The sequence below is a fragment of the Megalobrama amblycephala genome, linkage group LG18 (genome assembly GCF_018812025.1).
Source record: "Megalobrama amblycephala isolate DHTTF-2021 linkage group LG18, ASM1881202v1, whole genome shotgun sequence".
NCBI classification, from domain to species: domain Eukaryota; kingdom Metazoa; phylum Chordata; class Actinopteri; order Cypriniformes; family Xenocyprididae; genus Megalobrama; species Megalobrama amblycephala.
This window is the reverse complement of record NC_063061.1, coordinates 12,328,678-12,344,706: the sequence shown is the minus strand read 5'-3', so window position 1 is coordinate 12,344,706 and position 16,029 is coordinate 12,328,678. Positions and strand designations below refer to the sequence as shown.

At 35.4% G+C, this 16,029-nt stretch overlaps 2 protein-coding genes across 4 annotated transcripts; one reads left to right on the top strand and one right to left on the bottom strand.

Moving 5' to 3' along the window:
* Positions 1-270: 270 nt before the first annotated feature.
* On the bottom strand, positions 271-14,908 carry cfap300 (cilia and flagella associated protein 300). Of its 3 annotated transcripts, none has more exons than XM_048167504.1 (7): positions 14,818-14,908; positions 3,220-3,301; positions 1,723-1,795; positions 1,464-1,621; positions 1,177-1,349; positions 1,001-1,067; positions 271-905 (listed from the first exon to the last, which is right to left on the bottom strand). In XM_048167504.1, exons 1-7 carry the CDS (start codon positions 14,847-14,849, stop codon positions 771-773), a joined length of 720 nt encoding a protein of 239 aa, XP_048023461.1. In that variant the 5' UTR covers positions 14,850-14,908; the 3' UTR covers positions 271-770. The 3 variants fall into 3 exon arrangements, with proteins under 3 accessions (XP_048023461.1, XP_048023460.1, XP_048023459.1); XM_048167503.1 differs by lacking the exon at positions 14,818-14,908 and adding an exon at positions 9,372-9,451; XM_048167502.1 differs by lacking the exon at positions 14,818-14,908 and adding an exon at positions 8,223-8,375.
* Positions 9,989-15,516, top strand: angptl5 (angiopoietin-like 5). Its single transcript, XM_048167491.1, has 8 exons — positions 9,989-10,323; positions 12,016-12,187; positions 12,333-12,436; positions 12,517-12,610; positions 12,696-12,799; positions 12,926-13,046; positions 13,121-13,306; positions 14,760-15,516. The coding sequence occupies exons 1-8, from the start codon at positions 10,276-10,278 to the stop codon at positions 15,077-15,079; spliced, it is 1,149 nt and encodes a 382-aa protein (XP_048023448.1). The 5' UTR covers positions 9,989-10,275; the 3' UTR covers positions 15,080-15,516.
* Positions 15,517-16,029: the final 513 nt, after the last annotated feature.

Genomic DNA, 16,029 nt, shown 5'->3' with positions numbered 1-16,029 from the left:
CTCTTCCTACTAGTTAATTTGTAGCATCAAATAAACATGAATGAACATGAGAAGGAATGTTGTTTAAAACACGGAAAGACGTAAATACACACCATTTTTCAAGTTCAAGTCCACCGAGGTTGATCTTCTCACAAAATGGCGGATTCAGCATTATGATTGGTTAGATCGCTTGTCAATCAAACTCCCGATGAAGGTTCAATTCTGGTTTCTATTTTTTTGCGAAGTCACGGCTGGAGCAACAACACAAAGCATGGCAATGATAATCTCAGGTAATGTTTATGTGCTTTATTTAATGTTAAAAACATGTAATGTGACTTTGAATATCATATAATGCTCCCAGCTTTGTAAGCAACAATGGATAATTAACCTCAGATCTTGGAATTAAACAAATGGAAGCAAGAATGTTCAAACTGTGAACAAAACAAGTGTATTTTTTGACAAAGACTGTTTCAGTATCTTGGTGAGTATTTTTAATAATGTTTAAATTGTGTAATATTTGTGAATATTGTTATATACTAATCCATTTTCTTGCAATTACCATGCAAATGCCTCAAGAGCCTGCCCACACTTGTTCTGATTGGCTGTGGTTTTTAATTGATTGACTTTTAGTTTTACAAATGAAGACAATATTTGTAGGATGAACAAAAATGTTTTTTTTGCAATTATATTAAAAATAACAATAATTATTCATTATTATTATTATTTAAGAAATTAATAATTTCTTTAAAATAATATCTCAGTGTTTTTATGTAGACCTAAATCGAGAGCACTTAGTTTCCTGAAAAGTCCCCTATACCAAATGAATGGTACAAAACATACACATGTCTTTTAAATGGGTCAATACAGAGGTAAGCAAATGTCTGCTCATTGTCTGTTGCAGATGGGTAGCACAGTCCACCGTGATCCTAATAAACAAAAATAGCAATGTTAACATATAATTAATAATCCTGAGTGCACCTTTAAGGACAATGGTGCAGCAGAGGTCAGTTAAGGTACATACGTGAGCAGAAACTTTCAAGATTGTTGTGACCACACTGATCTCTTTTGTATGTGGATCCTTCTGAACGCTGTGGAAGACAAGTGAATCGGGTGTTTATCATATGACTACCATACAATTGATCAGGTATTGTGCATGGTGAAATGTGAAATATAAGAATGCAACATAAAAATTCTCACCTGACCAAGTCTTTGTACATCATTTTTGTTGTCTCAGTGTAAGGATCAATGACATCCTCATATTGGCAAAGTTCACCACCTAAGACCATATGCTTGAACAGTCTGAACAAAAACTCCTGCCGATCACTTGGACTGATTATATGATAATTGTCAGAGTCTTCTTCAAGCAAAAGCTGTCAGGAAGCATGTCAAACAAAGGAGATCAAAGTTCAAACAAACATTTAGATATAAAATTCAGATATGTTTGAGAGAATCAATGGTAGACTAAATGATCAAATAATCCACACCATCCTTAACTCATCGAAGTCAGGAATAACTTCATGGTAACATTTGACAATGTGGCCGGAGGGACGCAAAATTCCATTTGAGTAAATTGGATCGAATATGTCCACTGACACTTTTGTGCATGGAACAACTTCAACATTTACATGTGTGATGTCTCTACCTGTGAACGGGCAAAAAGCCATTATCAGCCAATATGAAAGGAGATAATATAAAACATTGTGAATGAATACAATATGCCTTATCTTTTTGACATTAACATACCCAGCAGTGTCCATGATCCAGAGGAATCAAGTACCTTTAAATTGTTCTTCACGCACGGATCTTGAAAGAAATTCTGAAAAATATATATACAGTGCTCAGTGTAAATGAGTACACTCCACAACAAAAACTAAGCTAGTACTTTGTATGGCCTCCATGATTTTTAATGACAGCACCAAGTCTTCTAGGCATGCAATAAACAAGTTGGCGACATTTTGCAACATTCTTCAAGAATAACCTCTTTTAGAGACCGGATGCTGGATGGAGAGTGATGCTCAACAGAATTCCCCATAGGTGTTCGACTGGGTTCAGATCAGGAGCCACTGAATCACTTTCACCCTGTTCTTCTTCAGAAATCCAACAGTGGCCTTAGATGTGTGTTTAGGATCATTGTCATGTTGGAAAAGTGCACAATGACCAGGGGCACGGAGTGATGGTAGCATCTTCTCTTTCAGTATAGAGCAGTACATCTGTGACTTCATGATGCCATCAATGAAATGCAGCTCCCCAACACCAGCAGCACTCATGCAGCCCCACATAAGGACACTGCCACCACCATGTTTCACTGTAGGGAACATGCATTTTTCTTTGTATTCCTCACCTTTGTGACGCCATACAGTTTTGAAGCCATCAGTTCTAAAAATATTTATCTTGGTCTCATCACTCCAGGGTATAGAGTTACAGTAGTCTTCATCTTTGTCAGCATAGACCCTGGCAAACTCTAGGCGGGCTTTTTTTTGTGCCTGGGCTTTAGGAGAGGTTTCTTTCGTGGACAGCACCCATGCATGCCACTCCTCTGCAGTGTACGCCGTATTGTGTCACAGGAAATAGTCACCCCAGTTTGGCTTTCTATTTCTTTAGATAACTGCAGTGAACTTGCATGCCGATTTTCTTCAACCCTTCTCATGATAAGACGCTCCTGTTAAGGTGTTAACTTCCGTGGACGACCTGGATGTCTCTTTGAGATGGTTGCAGTTCTATCTTTTTTAAATTTTTGTACCACTTTTAAAGAAATTATTTTCTTTCTCAGATCTTGTGACATTTCTCTTCCATGTGGTGCCATTGCTGACAGCATGAAATGGAAAGGGGTTTTAACACCCTTTTATAGTCAACTGTTTGCTGGACACCAGTGTAATGAATAATTATACTCACCCGTGGTTGAATTCTTGTTAAATTAGATATTTGTGTCTAAAATTTAGCTTTGCTTCAGAGACTTTCAGTGGGGTGTACTCATTTTTAGCATCACCCGAATTTGAGTAAAACTGAAAATTTTGTTCTCTAAGTTATATTATTAACCTTACTTTCATGTTATAAGTTAAACAGATGTTATATAAAACTTAGTCTTGTCAACATTTTGGAAATTGTTTTTGTGTTCATTGAGACATTGTTTAAAATGTTACTTTTCAAAGGGAGTGTACTCATTTACACTGAGCACTGTATATTATTATATACTATTTAATGTTGCTGTGTGCAAGATGAAATTAATGTGTAAATATTTACCCAGGCAAAGTCATTGCTCCTATAAGGCTGGAAAGATTGGTCAAAATTGAAGGCCTGAGTGGTAATTCGACCCAACATGGACCTAAAAGGCAAATGGAAACATAATTACAAACATTGGAAATATTGCACAGCTCAAGCGGACTAAAACTCTTCTTTTACAATGAGTAAATGACCAATTTTTGATACAAGAAAAATTAATTATGTAATTTTATGAAATTTTTACTGTATTATTGCATTTCCCAAAATATATATTCTAAAAGAAGCTTATTCAATTACTTTAAATTAATTATTAAAATACTTAAACTTTTTAAGCTTCAGTACTACATAACTTTAGTAAACAATGAACTTCTCGACTGGAAACTACCTAGAAATATCTAGTGACATTTTCATAAAAACCAATGCTTGACATGCAAAGGTCAAAATGCAAACAGCTTTACACCTACATCTGTTCATTTGAGTTTGCTGCTAGATTTTATGGGGGCTGATTTTGGAATATCTTATGTGTTTTTTAAACATATTATACAGACTAAAAAGTGAATAATGCTAAAAAAAAAATGCAGTCATGTGAATTCACCCTTTTGAATTCTAAGGTTTTACGTATCAGGACATAAGAAAAAATCATCTGGTCTTTAGAAGGTCTTAAAATTAGGTAAATACAACCTCAGATGAACAACAACACATTACATATTGCACTGTCATTATTTATTTAATGAAAATAAAGCCAAAATGGATAAGCCATGTGTGAAAAACTAAGTACATCCAATGACTTAATTGCTTGTTAAACCACCTTTAGCAGCAATAACTTGAAGTAATCATTTTCTGTATGACTTTATCAGTCTCTCAGATCGTTGTGGAGGAATTTTTGCCCACTCTTCTTTACAAAGTTGCTTCAGTTCATTGAGGTTTGTGGGCATCTATTTATGCACAGCTCTCTTAAGACTGTAACACACCAAGCCTAAGCCGCGGAACTAGTGGCGATGAAAGCAGACTGCGGGGTTGTCTCACGTTAGCAGCGTCTAAGATCAAAGTTGGCCTGACACACCAAACCAACGCTCGACACATGGCGGCCAAGTAGCACGTCTGTTCTGTGCCTGTGTAAGAAGAAATGCCTTTCCGTACCAGCAGGTGGCAGTAGCTGAACAGCCAATTAGAATGATCAGATGGCCCAACTGACCAACGAGCTCTGACATCAATTCAGCACCAAGCGGCAACCTCCCCCAGTTTCTCGTGAAGCCAATACGGAAGTGACTTAAACTGCGATTCATTGACTGGCTGCTAGGGACAGGCTGTTTACAGCAGAAAAAAACATGTTTACAGTCTGGTTCAAATTGTGGTTTTGGTCTGTATAGCTAATTTTGCCCTTCATGACAAATCTGAGGGGGGGTGAATTTTTTTATAACTCAACCATTTAAATTATACTAAGCCTTAAAGTTCTGCATAATTAAGTGACAGGTAGATTGCCGCTGCTGTCTGTGAGCCGTCATGTTACCTCATTCAATTCCAGCCGCTGAATTTGGCATCTCTGCCGTATTTGTGTTTTTTTTCTCTCTCTTTTTTTTAATACAATTATAAAATATGGCTTGCTTCATTAATAGTCGAGACAGATGTGCTCGCATGCGGAAGATAAACAGAACACACGTTATTGGATCGTGGCATTGGCTAAAAGTGCACATGTACTTCAATGAGAGCGAGACATTACTGCCGTTGTCAGAGCGCGATCAGACATCACTAAGCGAATGCTGAACGCAGTTGGACATAGTGGTGTTTTAGAGGTAAAAAATGATATAAATACTGTTCGGTTTCTCACACAAACCGATCCTTTCGCATCTTAGGACATCAATTTGGACTTGTCTATGCAAGTTTTATTTACTCTTATAGTAAAAGTTCCCATCCACTCGCATTATTTGACTGACAAACGGCAACGGTTGGAGTTAAAAATCATCATTTGTGTTCTACTGAAGAAACAAAGTCACCTACATCTTGGATGTGCTGGGGGTAAGCAGATAAACATCAAATTTTCATTTTTGGGTGAACTATCCCTTTAAGGTCCTGCCACAGCATTTCAATTGGGTTGAGATTTAGACTTTGACTGAGCTACTGCAACACTTTGATTCATTTCTTTTTTAGCCATTCTGTTGTAGATTTGCTGGTGTTCTTAAGGTCATTGTCCTGTTGCAACTTGCATGAGCTAATATCGGAACATTTGACTCTAGAATACTTTGGTATTATGGTATACAAAGGAGTTGACTCAATGACTGAAAGGAGCCTGGGTCTTTTGGCTGCAAAACAAGTCCAAAATCATCACTCCTCCACCATTACCGTGCATGACAGTTGGAATGAGGTGTTTGTGTTGATATTCTGTGTTTGGTTTTCACCAAACATGGTGCTGTGCATTATGGCCAAACATCTCCACTTTGGTCTCATCTATCCACTCTTGGGAAGATTGGCAACTGACTTGAATGTTTTCCACTTGTGAATAATCTCCCTCACTGTATAATGATGGACTTCAAATTGATTGGAAATGGCTGTATAACCCTTCCTAGATTGATGGCAGCAACAATGTTTCTCTTAGATCATTGTTGATGTTGTGCTTTGGCATTGTGTTAAAACACACCTGAGTGCTCTAGACCAGCAAACTGCCAGAACCTCAGCTTTTATAGTAGTTGTTCACGCTTGCTGATAATCAATTAATCAAAAGATATTTGATTAGCAGCACCTGGCTGATACTTACCCTCTTAATTCCTATGGAAGCAATAAGGGTGCTTAGCTTGTCACATATGGCTTCTCCATTTTGGCCTAATTTTATCTGAGGTTGTATTTACCTAAATTTAAGACATGCCAGATTTTGTATGTCCTGATACGTAAAACCATGGAATTTAAAAAGGATGTACTTTCTTTTTCTCATGACTGTATCATAAATTGAATCTAAATATGTAGCTCTATAAGCTATAAAGTATAATAATAGTATAAGCTGCAGGTGTAAAATGGATATGTTTAGCGAGACATATCTATTTCCTCCAGGGGGCTTGCATTGTAGGTAAGCTATATGATGTGATTCAAAGTGCTGATTCAGTTTTAGGTATTTGTGTATATTTCTATCTTTGCTTTGATTTTTCATGGGATTTTTATTTAGCCTAATGTTCAGCTGTTGTTGATTTGTTGGAAAGCAATGTTTTGCTCCATGTTTTATATGAACAGCACCACGAGTGAAGTTTAAATTGAGTTTCAGTTAATGCTAATCTGCTACTTAGTAACAGGTGTTTCATGGATGTGGACGTTTATGCATCATCTTTTCATAATTACATCAGTTTCTTTTCTGCACATTTAAACCATTTTGAAGACTATTCAGTAACAGATATGCTTCTTCCCAGCCAACAGAATTTTGTTATAAGAACATTCTCTAAATATTCAGTGTTGGTTCTGGGAACATAAAAAACATCCAGTTTTCTTGATGTTAGAGGAACGTTTTTTATAAGGTATAATGTTCCTCAAACGTTCTTTCAACATTCTAGGAACGTTGATCTGTAACATTCCAAAAACATAAAAATGTCCAGTTTCCTTAATGTCAGTAGAATGTTATTTAAAGGTTAGTATGATGTTCCTGAAACATTCTTTCAATCATTCAAACACCTGCTGTGAACAAGCACTGAAAGAAAGAGAAACAAGAACACAAACTACAACTTTCTTCAGCCACAGCCTTAGATGAACTGAAGATAAAAGACATTAAATCACTCAAGATCAAGAACTCCACAAACAGCATTACCAGCTTCACTTATTACTAACCAGACTGACTTTATTTTTGTCACACGTCTACAGAAGTTCTTATTGAGAATTAACAGAGAATTAGATGTTGATGTCACCATCATTGAGGTCAGTATTTGCTTTAGTTGAGCTCTTTGCCCTTGACTTTTGAGTTGCTTCTTTATCAGCAATTACAGGTGTTCAAAAAACATTTCTGCGTTGATAAAGCAATCGTCATGTCTTTTTTAAAGAGTGCAAGTGACTGCTTTAAAGTGGTTTAAACAACTGCTTCTTTTTTTAACTTTTGGAATTTAAATGTAATATGAAAAGGAAATAATAAACTTAAATGATGTGATAAAAAAAATAATTTGTAACACTGAAGTGATTTTTGTAAGATTGTCCAAAACTACTTAAAAGCTAAAAACGACACATAGACATCAGCACTCATCATATAAACCTCAACAATGGTGACAAAAAAAAAAAAAAAAAAAAAAAAATCAGCTGCATAATTTATTCATGCTGCAATGCATGCTGCAGGGAGCCATGAATGTGTTTTGTATTCTGGCATGAAGCATGTCACCATTGTTGTGTTTCATATGCCGAATGATGTATGTGAGTGTATAAATGACAAGAAAACATGTTTTAAACAAAAAGTTAACAATGAATGATATTTATACACACACAGACATCAACATTCAGCATCTGAAACGCAACAAGAGTGTTACAAATTATTTCTTTTCACATTGGTTACACACAGTTTGATGCATCTCAATAGCTTTTCAGTTTCTTAAGACAACAATTACAGAAAAAACGCTGTTATTTAAACCACTTTAATGCAGTCAATCATGTTGATCTGTTTTATCAACGCAGAAGTGGCTGATGAAAGTTTGTGTTTTTATTTTTCTTTCAGTGTTTGTTCACAGCAGGTGTATGAATGATTGAAAGAATGTTTCAGGAACATCATACTAACCTTTAAATAACAGTCTACTAACATTAAGGAAACTGGACAATTTTATGTTCTTGGAATGTTACAAATCAACGTTCCTACAATGTTGAATTTTAAATCAAAATTAAGTTGAAAGAACGTTTGAGGAACATTATACCTTATAAAAACGTTCTTCTAACGTCAAGAAAACTGGACGTTTCTTATATTCCCAGAACCAACACTGAATATTTAGACAACGTTCTTATAACAAAATTGTGTTAGCTGGGTTGTTCCTCACCGCTGTCAGTGAAATTGTACCTACAGAGGATATTCTTACCATTTCATCAGGATTCTTGATATCTTAGGATCTTGCTGAAATGTAAACTTTTTGGTGGAAAGCTGATTGAAGGTGAACGCTTGTTCGAATGAAAGTTTCTCCTCCGCCATGCTGCCTGTTGTTGTCCACTGGTTACCATGACAACTAAAAAAAAAGTCGAGCTCATACGAAATGACGCCCATTTGATGTCGTCAGATGTCTTATTAATAATTTCATTATTTTCCTACATAAATGCAAACTTTCAAACTGTAAACTTGTCTTGTCTTCTCTATTAAAAAAAAAGAGCTGGAAAATTGTACTTGAGCTTGATTTCAGTCTCGCCGAATATATACAAACGTTTACAATTTGCTCTGCTTTTCATGTAAAAATGTTTGTAATAAAACGGTAATAAAAACGTTATAAAGGTTTGTAATAAAAACGGCCCTCTTATTTATTTATTTTTTACGTGGCGATTTCTGCATAATCTGTTACAACTGTATGTTCATGATATCAGCAATAAAAAAATAGTTTAGTTTTGTAGACTTAAATATATTTTTGCCTTTCAGTAGCCTAATAAAGGCATCCTGAGAAATATTCACTGGAGTAAGTGTGACAACTAGCCCCATCTTCTTTTGTTATTTAATATAGGCCTAGTATATTAGGATTTAACATTAGGCTACTCAGCCGGGTTTTAATGAAAATCTTTTTATCTATGCAATACACAAGTTAAACTTAATTCTAACTGACTTTAACTCTTTCCGCGCCAGCGTTTTTGGAAAAAAGTTGCCAGCCAGCGCCAGCGTTTTTGATCATTTTTACTAAATTTTAATTTTGTTGTATGATCAAATAAAAAAGAGCCTCTTTTTTTTAACAACAACAAAACGTTTTATTCTAACTTTAACCATTCTTTTTTATCCACTCCTGAATATTGGTAAGTTTCATTAAAAAAGGCAACATTTTGAGCAAAAAGCTGAGAAAATCGCGTTTTTATCAAACACTATATAGGCTACATCTGAATCATATTCAGTGCGATGATTAAAGATCGCTTCCATCAACACCCCCAAAGTTTGCACAGTCCTACTTCCTGGATCGACATTTCACTCAGTAACATTAGGCACTTTTCATTTGTTATTGTTAATTATCGCATTATTTTCATATGCATGTGCTTACATATGAGATCGATCGTTTCTGCGCCTTCCTCGTCTGTGCTTTCGTTCGGGAGATTCTGTACTCATTCAGATGATGCGTAATAGCGCCCCGAGTGTATAACTCTGAAAACATGGAAACCCGGAAAATTCTGTGTTTGGCAGGGAAAGAGTTAACAGCCACAGACAGCATAGGAGTTTTAGACATCCAGTGCTATCCAGCTCTAATACAGTAGGCTATGTTGCATAAACAGAACTGTCTAATGCCCAACAGATGTGTTCCTTGAAGGGCATGAAGGACACAAACCATTTTGACAATGACCAAGAATTTCTGCATAGATGCCAAGAGTAGGCTACAGTGACAATCACTTGTGCATGTATGTATTTATCGGTTTATGGTATAAATCGATGGGAATCAAACCCATTGCCTTGACTTTGCTAGTGCCATCCTTTCCAGTGTTGAGCTACAGGAGTCACTGCACAAATTAGCTTGGAAGATACAACAAATGCCCCATTATAATGAAAAATATGCTATGTTTTGCCAATCCAAGTGTTTTGAAGAAGTGTGTTTTCATTTTGTCATGTTCTGGATCTTACAGTGTTTCTGGAAGGAATGCATTTGCGTATGCTGCTCTGGGTCCTGCTGATTCCCTCAGCAGAAAGAAGTGTCACATTTCAGCATCTGGTTTTCATAGTCAATACAGGATGTTGTCAAAGTGCAATAAAGCAACAGTACTTTAGAAATAAAACAGAATTGGTCTGGACACTTTTTGTTGAGGTGAGAACAGCTGTTCGTCTTTTTTGTGAGGATTTGTCCAAAGTAAAAAAAGGCAGTCCAGCCCACAGGACAACGCTGGAGACAACTGCCGTCTCACTGAAAAGTGCTCAATCTTCACATCTTCACATGTGGAACTGCCACAAAGACCAAAATGATCTGGATTATTTTATTTCTGAATCTTCTTGCTTCATCAACTGAAGTGAGTGTTGGAAAGCTTTCCTTTCTGTCAGCTGTAATTAATATTATCTTTAAATCTTAAAGTGTTTATTTACACTGTCATTAAATGGGATATTGTAATATTTGAATGCATTAGTATTTCAATGTATAGCATTAACATAGTTAAAAACACATATTGTAGCCTACTTCCCTTATGAAAAAGAAGTTTATTCAAGTGTGCTATTAGTATACTAAAAAATAAGAAAGTACACTTTCAGTCTACTTTTTATGTACTTCTCAGAAATATACTTATAATTACACTTAACCTGACTTAGACAGAAAGGGCAACATATATTTGAACTACACATGTACTCAATCTTTTGATCAAGATATAATTATAATTAAGTATTCTAAGTATACTTGGCTTGTAGTTGTGTTTACTCTTTTGATTGAGTAGCCTATTAATAGCCTACTTTTTCCACATAGGCTAGTTTTACATATTGTCTCATAAACTTACATTGTTTGAAAATATTGATTTATAAGGAAAACAGATATTGCTATCTGAATGTTTGTGTAGTCCACTAATGTAGTCTACATAGGAATTTACTTCAAATCTACTTTACTCTTTCCCCGCTACTGACTGAATTTTCCAGCTACCCACGTTTTCATTGTTATAAGGTAGGGGGCGCTATTATGCATCTTCCACTAGTACAGAATCTCCTGATTAAAACACAGGTGAAGAATAAGCAGAAACAACTGATAGAAGATTGCTTACATAAATGTAAAAAAAAAGTAATCATCAGAAATAAAACAACATATAAATCAAAACTGAATGAATTGTCGAACCCATGAAGAGGAAATGACTGTGAAGTTTGGGGGTGTTGATGGACACGATTTACTCCATCTCTGTTTTGATAATCGTTCTGAATCTGATCCAGATGATCCAGATCTGATCCTTTTTGTTTAAAATGTTGCTTTTTTAATGAAACTTATGATAAAAAAGGATGTAAGAAACTAAAATGTTTTTTAAATGGAAAGAGTTAAAGTACAGTTAAAGGTATATTTCAAGTATAAAAAAGAATAGCCTACCTAAATACGGAACATAGTAGTATACTTAAAATGCAAAAATAATATATAAATAGTAAACTATAAGTATGATGTTATGTTAACTTAAAGAAAACTTAAAAGTATTTGCAGTATAAAACTACTAAACTAGTAGTTTACTGAGAGTACACTTCAAGTGTACTTTCATATACTAAAAATGTGTTACAAGTATTAAAATAGTAAACTACTAGTATACTTATAAGTTCACTTGTAGTACAGATGCAGTACAAATGAGAAATGTATTTGTGAACTAGTTATGCACTTAAAGATTACTATGTTACACTTAAAGAACACTTAAACTTATATTTTACATAATAAAAAGTGGGCCAATTTAGTCCCACGCAGTATTGAAATAGTATATTACTACTACATTGATATTAGTATACTTACTACATAAAGTATACTTAAGCATTACTTAAAGTTAACTTGAAGTATACTTCTTTTTTGTAAGGGTTACAATAACTGGTAAAGGGTAAATAATTAAATTTCATATTTCATGCAATAATAAATTATTAATACTTTAACAAATATTTTATGAATTATTAATGTTATATGTTATAATTAATGTTTTGTATGATGCAACTCATCTGAATGTGTGATAATGTGTGGTATATTTTGCTTGTCTTAACAGAATAGTAGCCATACTTATCGCAATGAACCTGATATATTAACTGAGGAGACTGAGTACGTCTCTCTTCAAGGGCAAAAAGAATATTATCACAGAGACGCAGGCAAAGACAAGTGCACTATGCCATGTGAAATGACTGCAAAGCTAATGCGTGATGAAAAACATTCCTTGTGCAGTAGGTGTTTCATCTTTTTTTAATAAAATATTTCCTCCTAATATTTCCTCCTGCTTTGTAAGCTTTTTGATTTCTCATTTTTTATTTACTTCTTTGCTTCAAAATTCATTGTGGCAGAGAGTTTTATGCAGTTTGTGTATTTTAGTTAATCTCCAGCATACCATGGTGTCATATACAAGAAACACTAGGAAGCTGATCAGAGATCTCATTGATGAACAGCAAAAGGCTTTGGAATTTCTCTCAAGTCAGGTATTCTAAAATTTCCAAACTTTTAGACCACATATCCTCTTCTGCATTCTCAAACATATTGCTTTGTTTTCTTTTTTTAGATAATGGAGCTTATGGCCAAAGTAAACACACTCAGTTCAGATGTGCAGAGAAGCAACAGTGACATCTTTTCCGTGAAGCCTATGGAGTCCCACGGTAAGATGATTAACATTCTGTCAACATTTCTGCAAAATATTTATCATCTACACATCCTCATAGTTGATTCCTTTTCATTCCACAGGAAAAGACTGTAGTGATATCAAAGAGACACTAGGTGTCGTTTCTCCAAAAATCCCTAGTGGAATTTATATCATTCAGCCAGAAAACACAGATGTTTCATTTGAGGAAAGTACCTCTGTTTAGTTTTGTTTAAAAATTTCCAACCACAGTTATTTTAAACTAATAGCAAATCAAACATGGTTTTAGGTCTACACATGATGAATTAAGTGTCTTCAACTGGCCGTCTAACAGGTGTTCTGTGAGATGGATTACATGGAAGGCGGATGGACAGTAATACAGAGACGGACCGATGGTCTCACTGACTTTAAACGAATGTGGTCACAGTACTTGGATGGATTTGGACACTTACCAGGTACAGTAAGTCAGTTCATTTGTAAATCAATGAATGAATTAACATGCATTTACTTTATCTATATGTCTCTGAAGGTGAACACTGGTTGGGTTTGAGGAAGATCTTCAATATTGTGAGTCAGAGGAACACACGTTTCCAGCTGCACGTGTCCCTGGTCTCGCAAGACGATTCCACGGCCTATGCTTCATACGACAATTTCTGGCTCGAAGACGAAACCAAATTCTTTGCAATACACCTTGGCAGATATGCTGGCAGTGCAGGTCAGCCAATGCCAAATATTATTCCCATAACACTTTGGTTTTTCCCTTCAAATTTAGCACGGGAAATGCAAATAATATCCACAAATTCCGTCTGGGCCTGCAGAAGACCAATTTAATGAGTTGCACAGTCTGGAAACTTACTGTAATCCATATTAACCATTTTGTGTTCCAGTCATTTTAATCTGGAAAGGAATTTCTTTTCCATGAAAATGGTAATGTTATTGCATTGGACTAAAACTTGCAGACTTTACTTACACAGGGTATATATATATATATATATATAATTTTTGTGTTTTTTGTTACACTTGTGGTGCTCCTAAAACTGCTTATAAATCTCTCATTATGCTTTGTTATTGCCATATATTGGATTCAATCTTTTTATTAACTTGTTTTATTTCCATTAGGACAGGGTTTTGTATTCCTTTTTCCTTTTAGCTTTGTTCTATTGCTGCATTTAACTCCACTTTTTATGCCCTCTTTAACTCCCCTCTGTCTTGTTTACTTGGATGTACATCATTGCTTACGTTGCACAAGTGCCTACTACTGGTGGAACCCTTGCAAATAGGTTTAAATGGAACACCATAAGCCCTTGACACTTTTGGGTAAATAAATGCGAACGCTGAGAGTTGCTAATGTGACGTTACAATTGTGTTGTGGTCCATGGATCTTCCTGAAGTGTACATGAGAAGACTTGCTCCCTTGGTACAAAATCGACGGGTTGAGAATCTGTCCAAATAAACTTACCTCATCCACTTGACGAAGTTGAACGCACTTTAAAATGGCGGCAGGTATTCCCCCAAGGGGAAGTGCTTATAGGGAATTGATGGTTCCATGAAGAACATATAACATCCATTCCATTCAACAAAAGGGTTCTTTATACTAGAAAACTGTTGTTTCAAGCTCAAATCAATGAGGCCTATGATCAGTCAGTTCCAAAAAGAAATACAAAACCAGTGCTAACTGAAAAAAACAAGTTGGCAAAAATATTTAATCTAATATTTGGTGATAATACAGCATAATGAGAGATTTACAAGCAATTTAATTCACCCAAAAATGAAAATTCTGTCATTAATTACTCACCCTCATGTCGTTCCAAACCTGTAAGAATGATTAGTTCATTAGTCAATAATTACTCATTCTCATGTGAACTTTTGTTTATCTCTGGAATGCAAATGAAGATCTTTTTGATAAAATCTGAGAGCTTTCTGTCCTGACAACCTACGCAATTGACGCTTCATCAAAGTTTCAATTGCGTAGACTGTCTATGGAGAGACATAAAGCTCTTAGATTTCATGAAAAAGATCTTCATTTGCATTCCGAAGTCCACATGAGGATGAGTAATTATTGACTAATGAACTAACCTTTTAAAAGTCCAGTTTGGAGCAGCAAAGTAGGTAAAGGGTTCTCAAAACATCTCAAGGATTAAAATGTGTCTCTATTTCTTTCTCTGCAGGTGATGCTTTTCGAGGGTATGACCAAGAGCAGAATCAAGATACGGCTCCTTTCAGTACCTCTGACGTTGACAACGACGGCTGTTCTCCATTCTGCACGTTTGCTGATAAAGCTGTTGAGAGCTGCAGTGAGAACCAGAACAACACTGGATGGTGGTTCAACAAGTGTGGCAAGGCAAATTTGAATGGCTCACCTTTGGACCAAGATCTCTCCACCCAGTCACATATCCACTGGGACACCTGGACCAAAAATGGCACGCTTGTCAACATCAAATCAGTGACTATGAAGATCAGGAGAGTCGAGATCCCGAATTTAAAATAAATCCATGAAGATTCTGAAGATGATGTGTTAAAATGGAAGAAAATATCCCTTGGAGTCAAATGGGAATAAAACTTTTGGCATGTGACTTAGGCCACTGTGCCTTTTAATCCTGGATCAGAGCCCAAAATATTCATACTAATCTTTTCATTGTTATGAATGAAGGGAATTGTGTTATTACTTTTTATTTACATGGAACACGGCTAGATTAAACCAAATAATTCAGTCTGAAAGAAACTGTCAAACTATCAGCACTTGAAATTCCCAGAAGCACTTTTTTTTTAATTGACTGTTGTACTTAGTTTGCATGAGACATTAGATTTTACTCAAAACACTCAAAGCCTGTTTCTGCCTCAGAGGAAAGAATGAAAAGGTAATTGAGATAAAGTTTGAAATAAAGCAATATAAAATAAAATAAAATAATTTATTCTTTTATTTTACAATTTCTATTGAAAACAATTGGACATTGTGATTAAGTGACTGTAAGATATAAAGTTCTGAGAGTTATGAAGTCACAATTACTATATAGTCGCATTTCGAATATGTAAAGTCACTCTGCAAGATTTAAAGTTGCAATTTCAGAAACAGTTGCAGTTGCAAGTTACAAATTCACATTGTTGGATATAAAGTAGATACAGGTTTCCATACAAAACATAGGTGAATTCAGGTTAATTGGGACACTTTAATTATAGATGTGATGAAAAGCACTCAATAGACAGTAGAGCCCAAAGAACAGTTAATGTGTTCCTAAACGTATGGACTGTCACGAGAGCTCGCTCTTAGACGTGGGTGGCCTGTTGTTTGTCCTGATTCATTGGAGGACAGAGATAATTAACACGCTTAAAATAAGCTGCGTAGTGTGTGGGCCGCTATTAGTTTCGCTGTCCTTGGGTAAATATGTCAGTCGTTACATGTGTATATGTTAAACCATCTGTACTATGTCTATTTAGAGC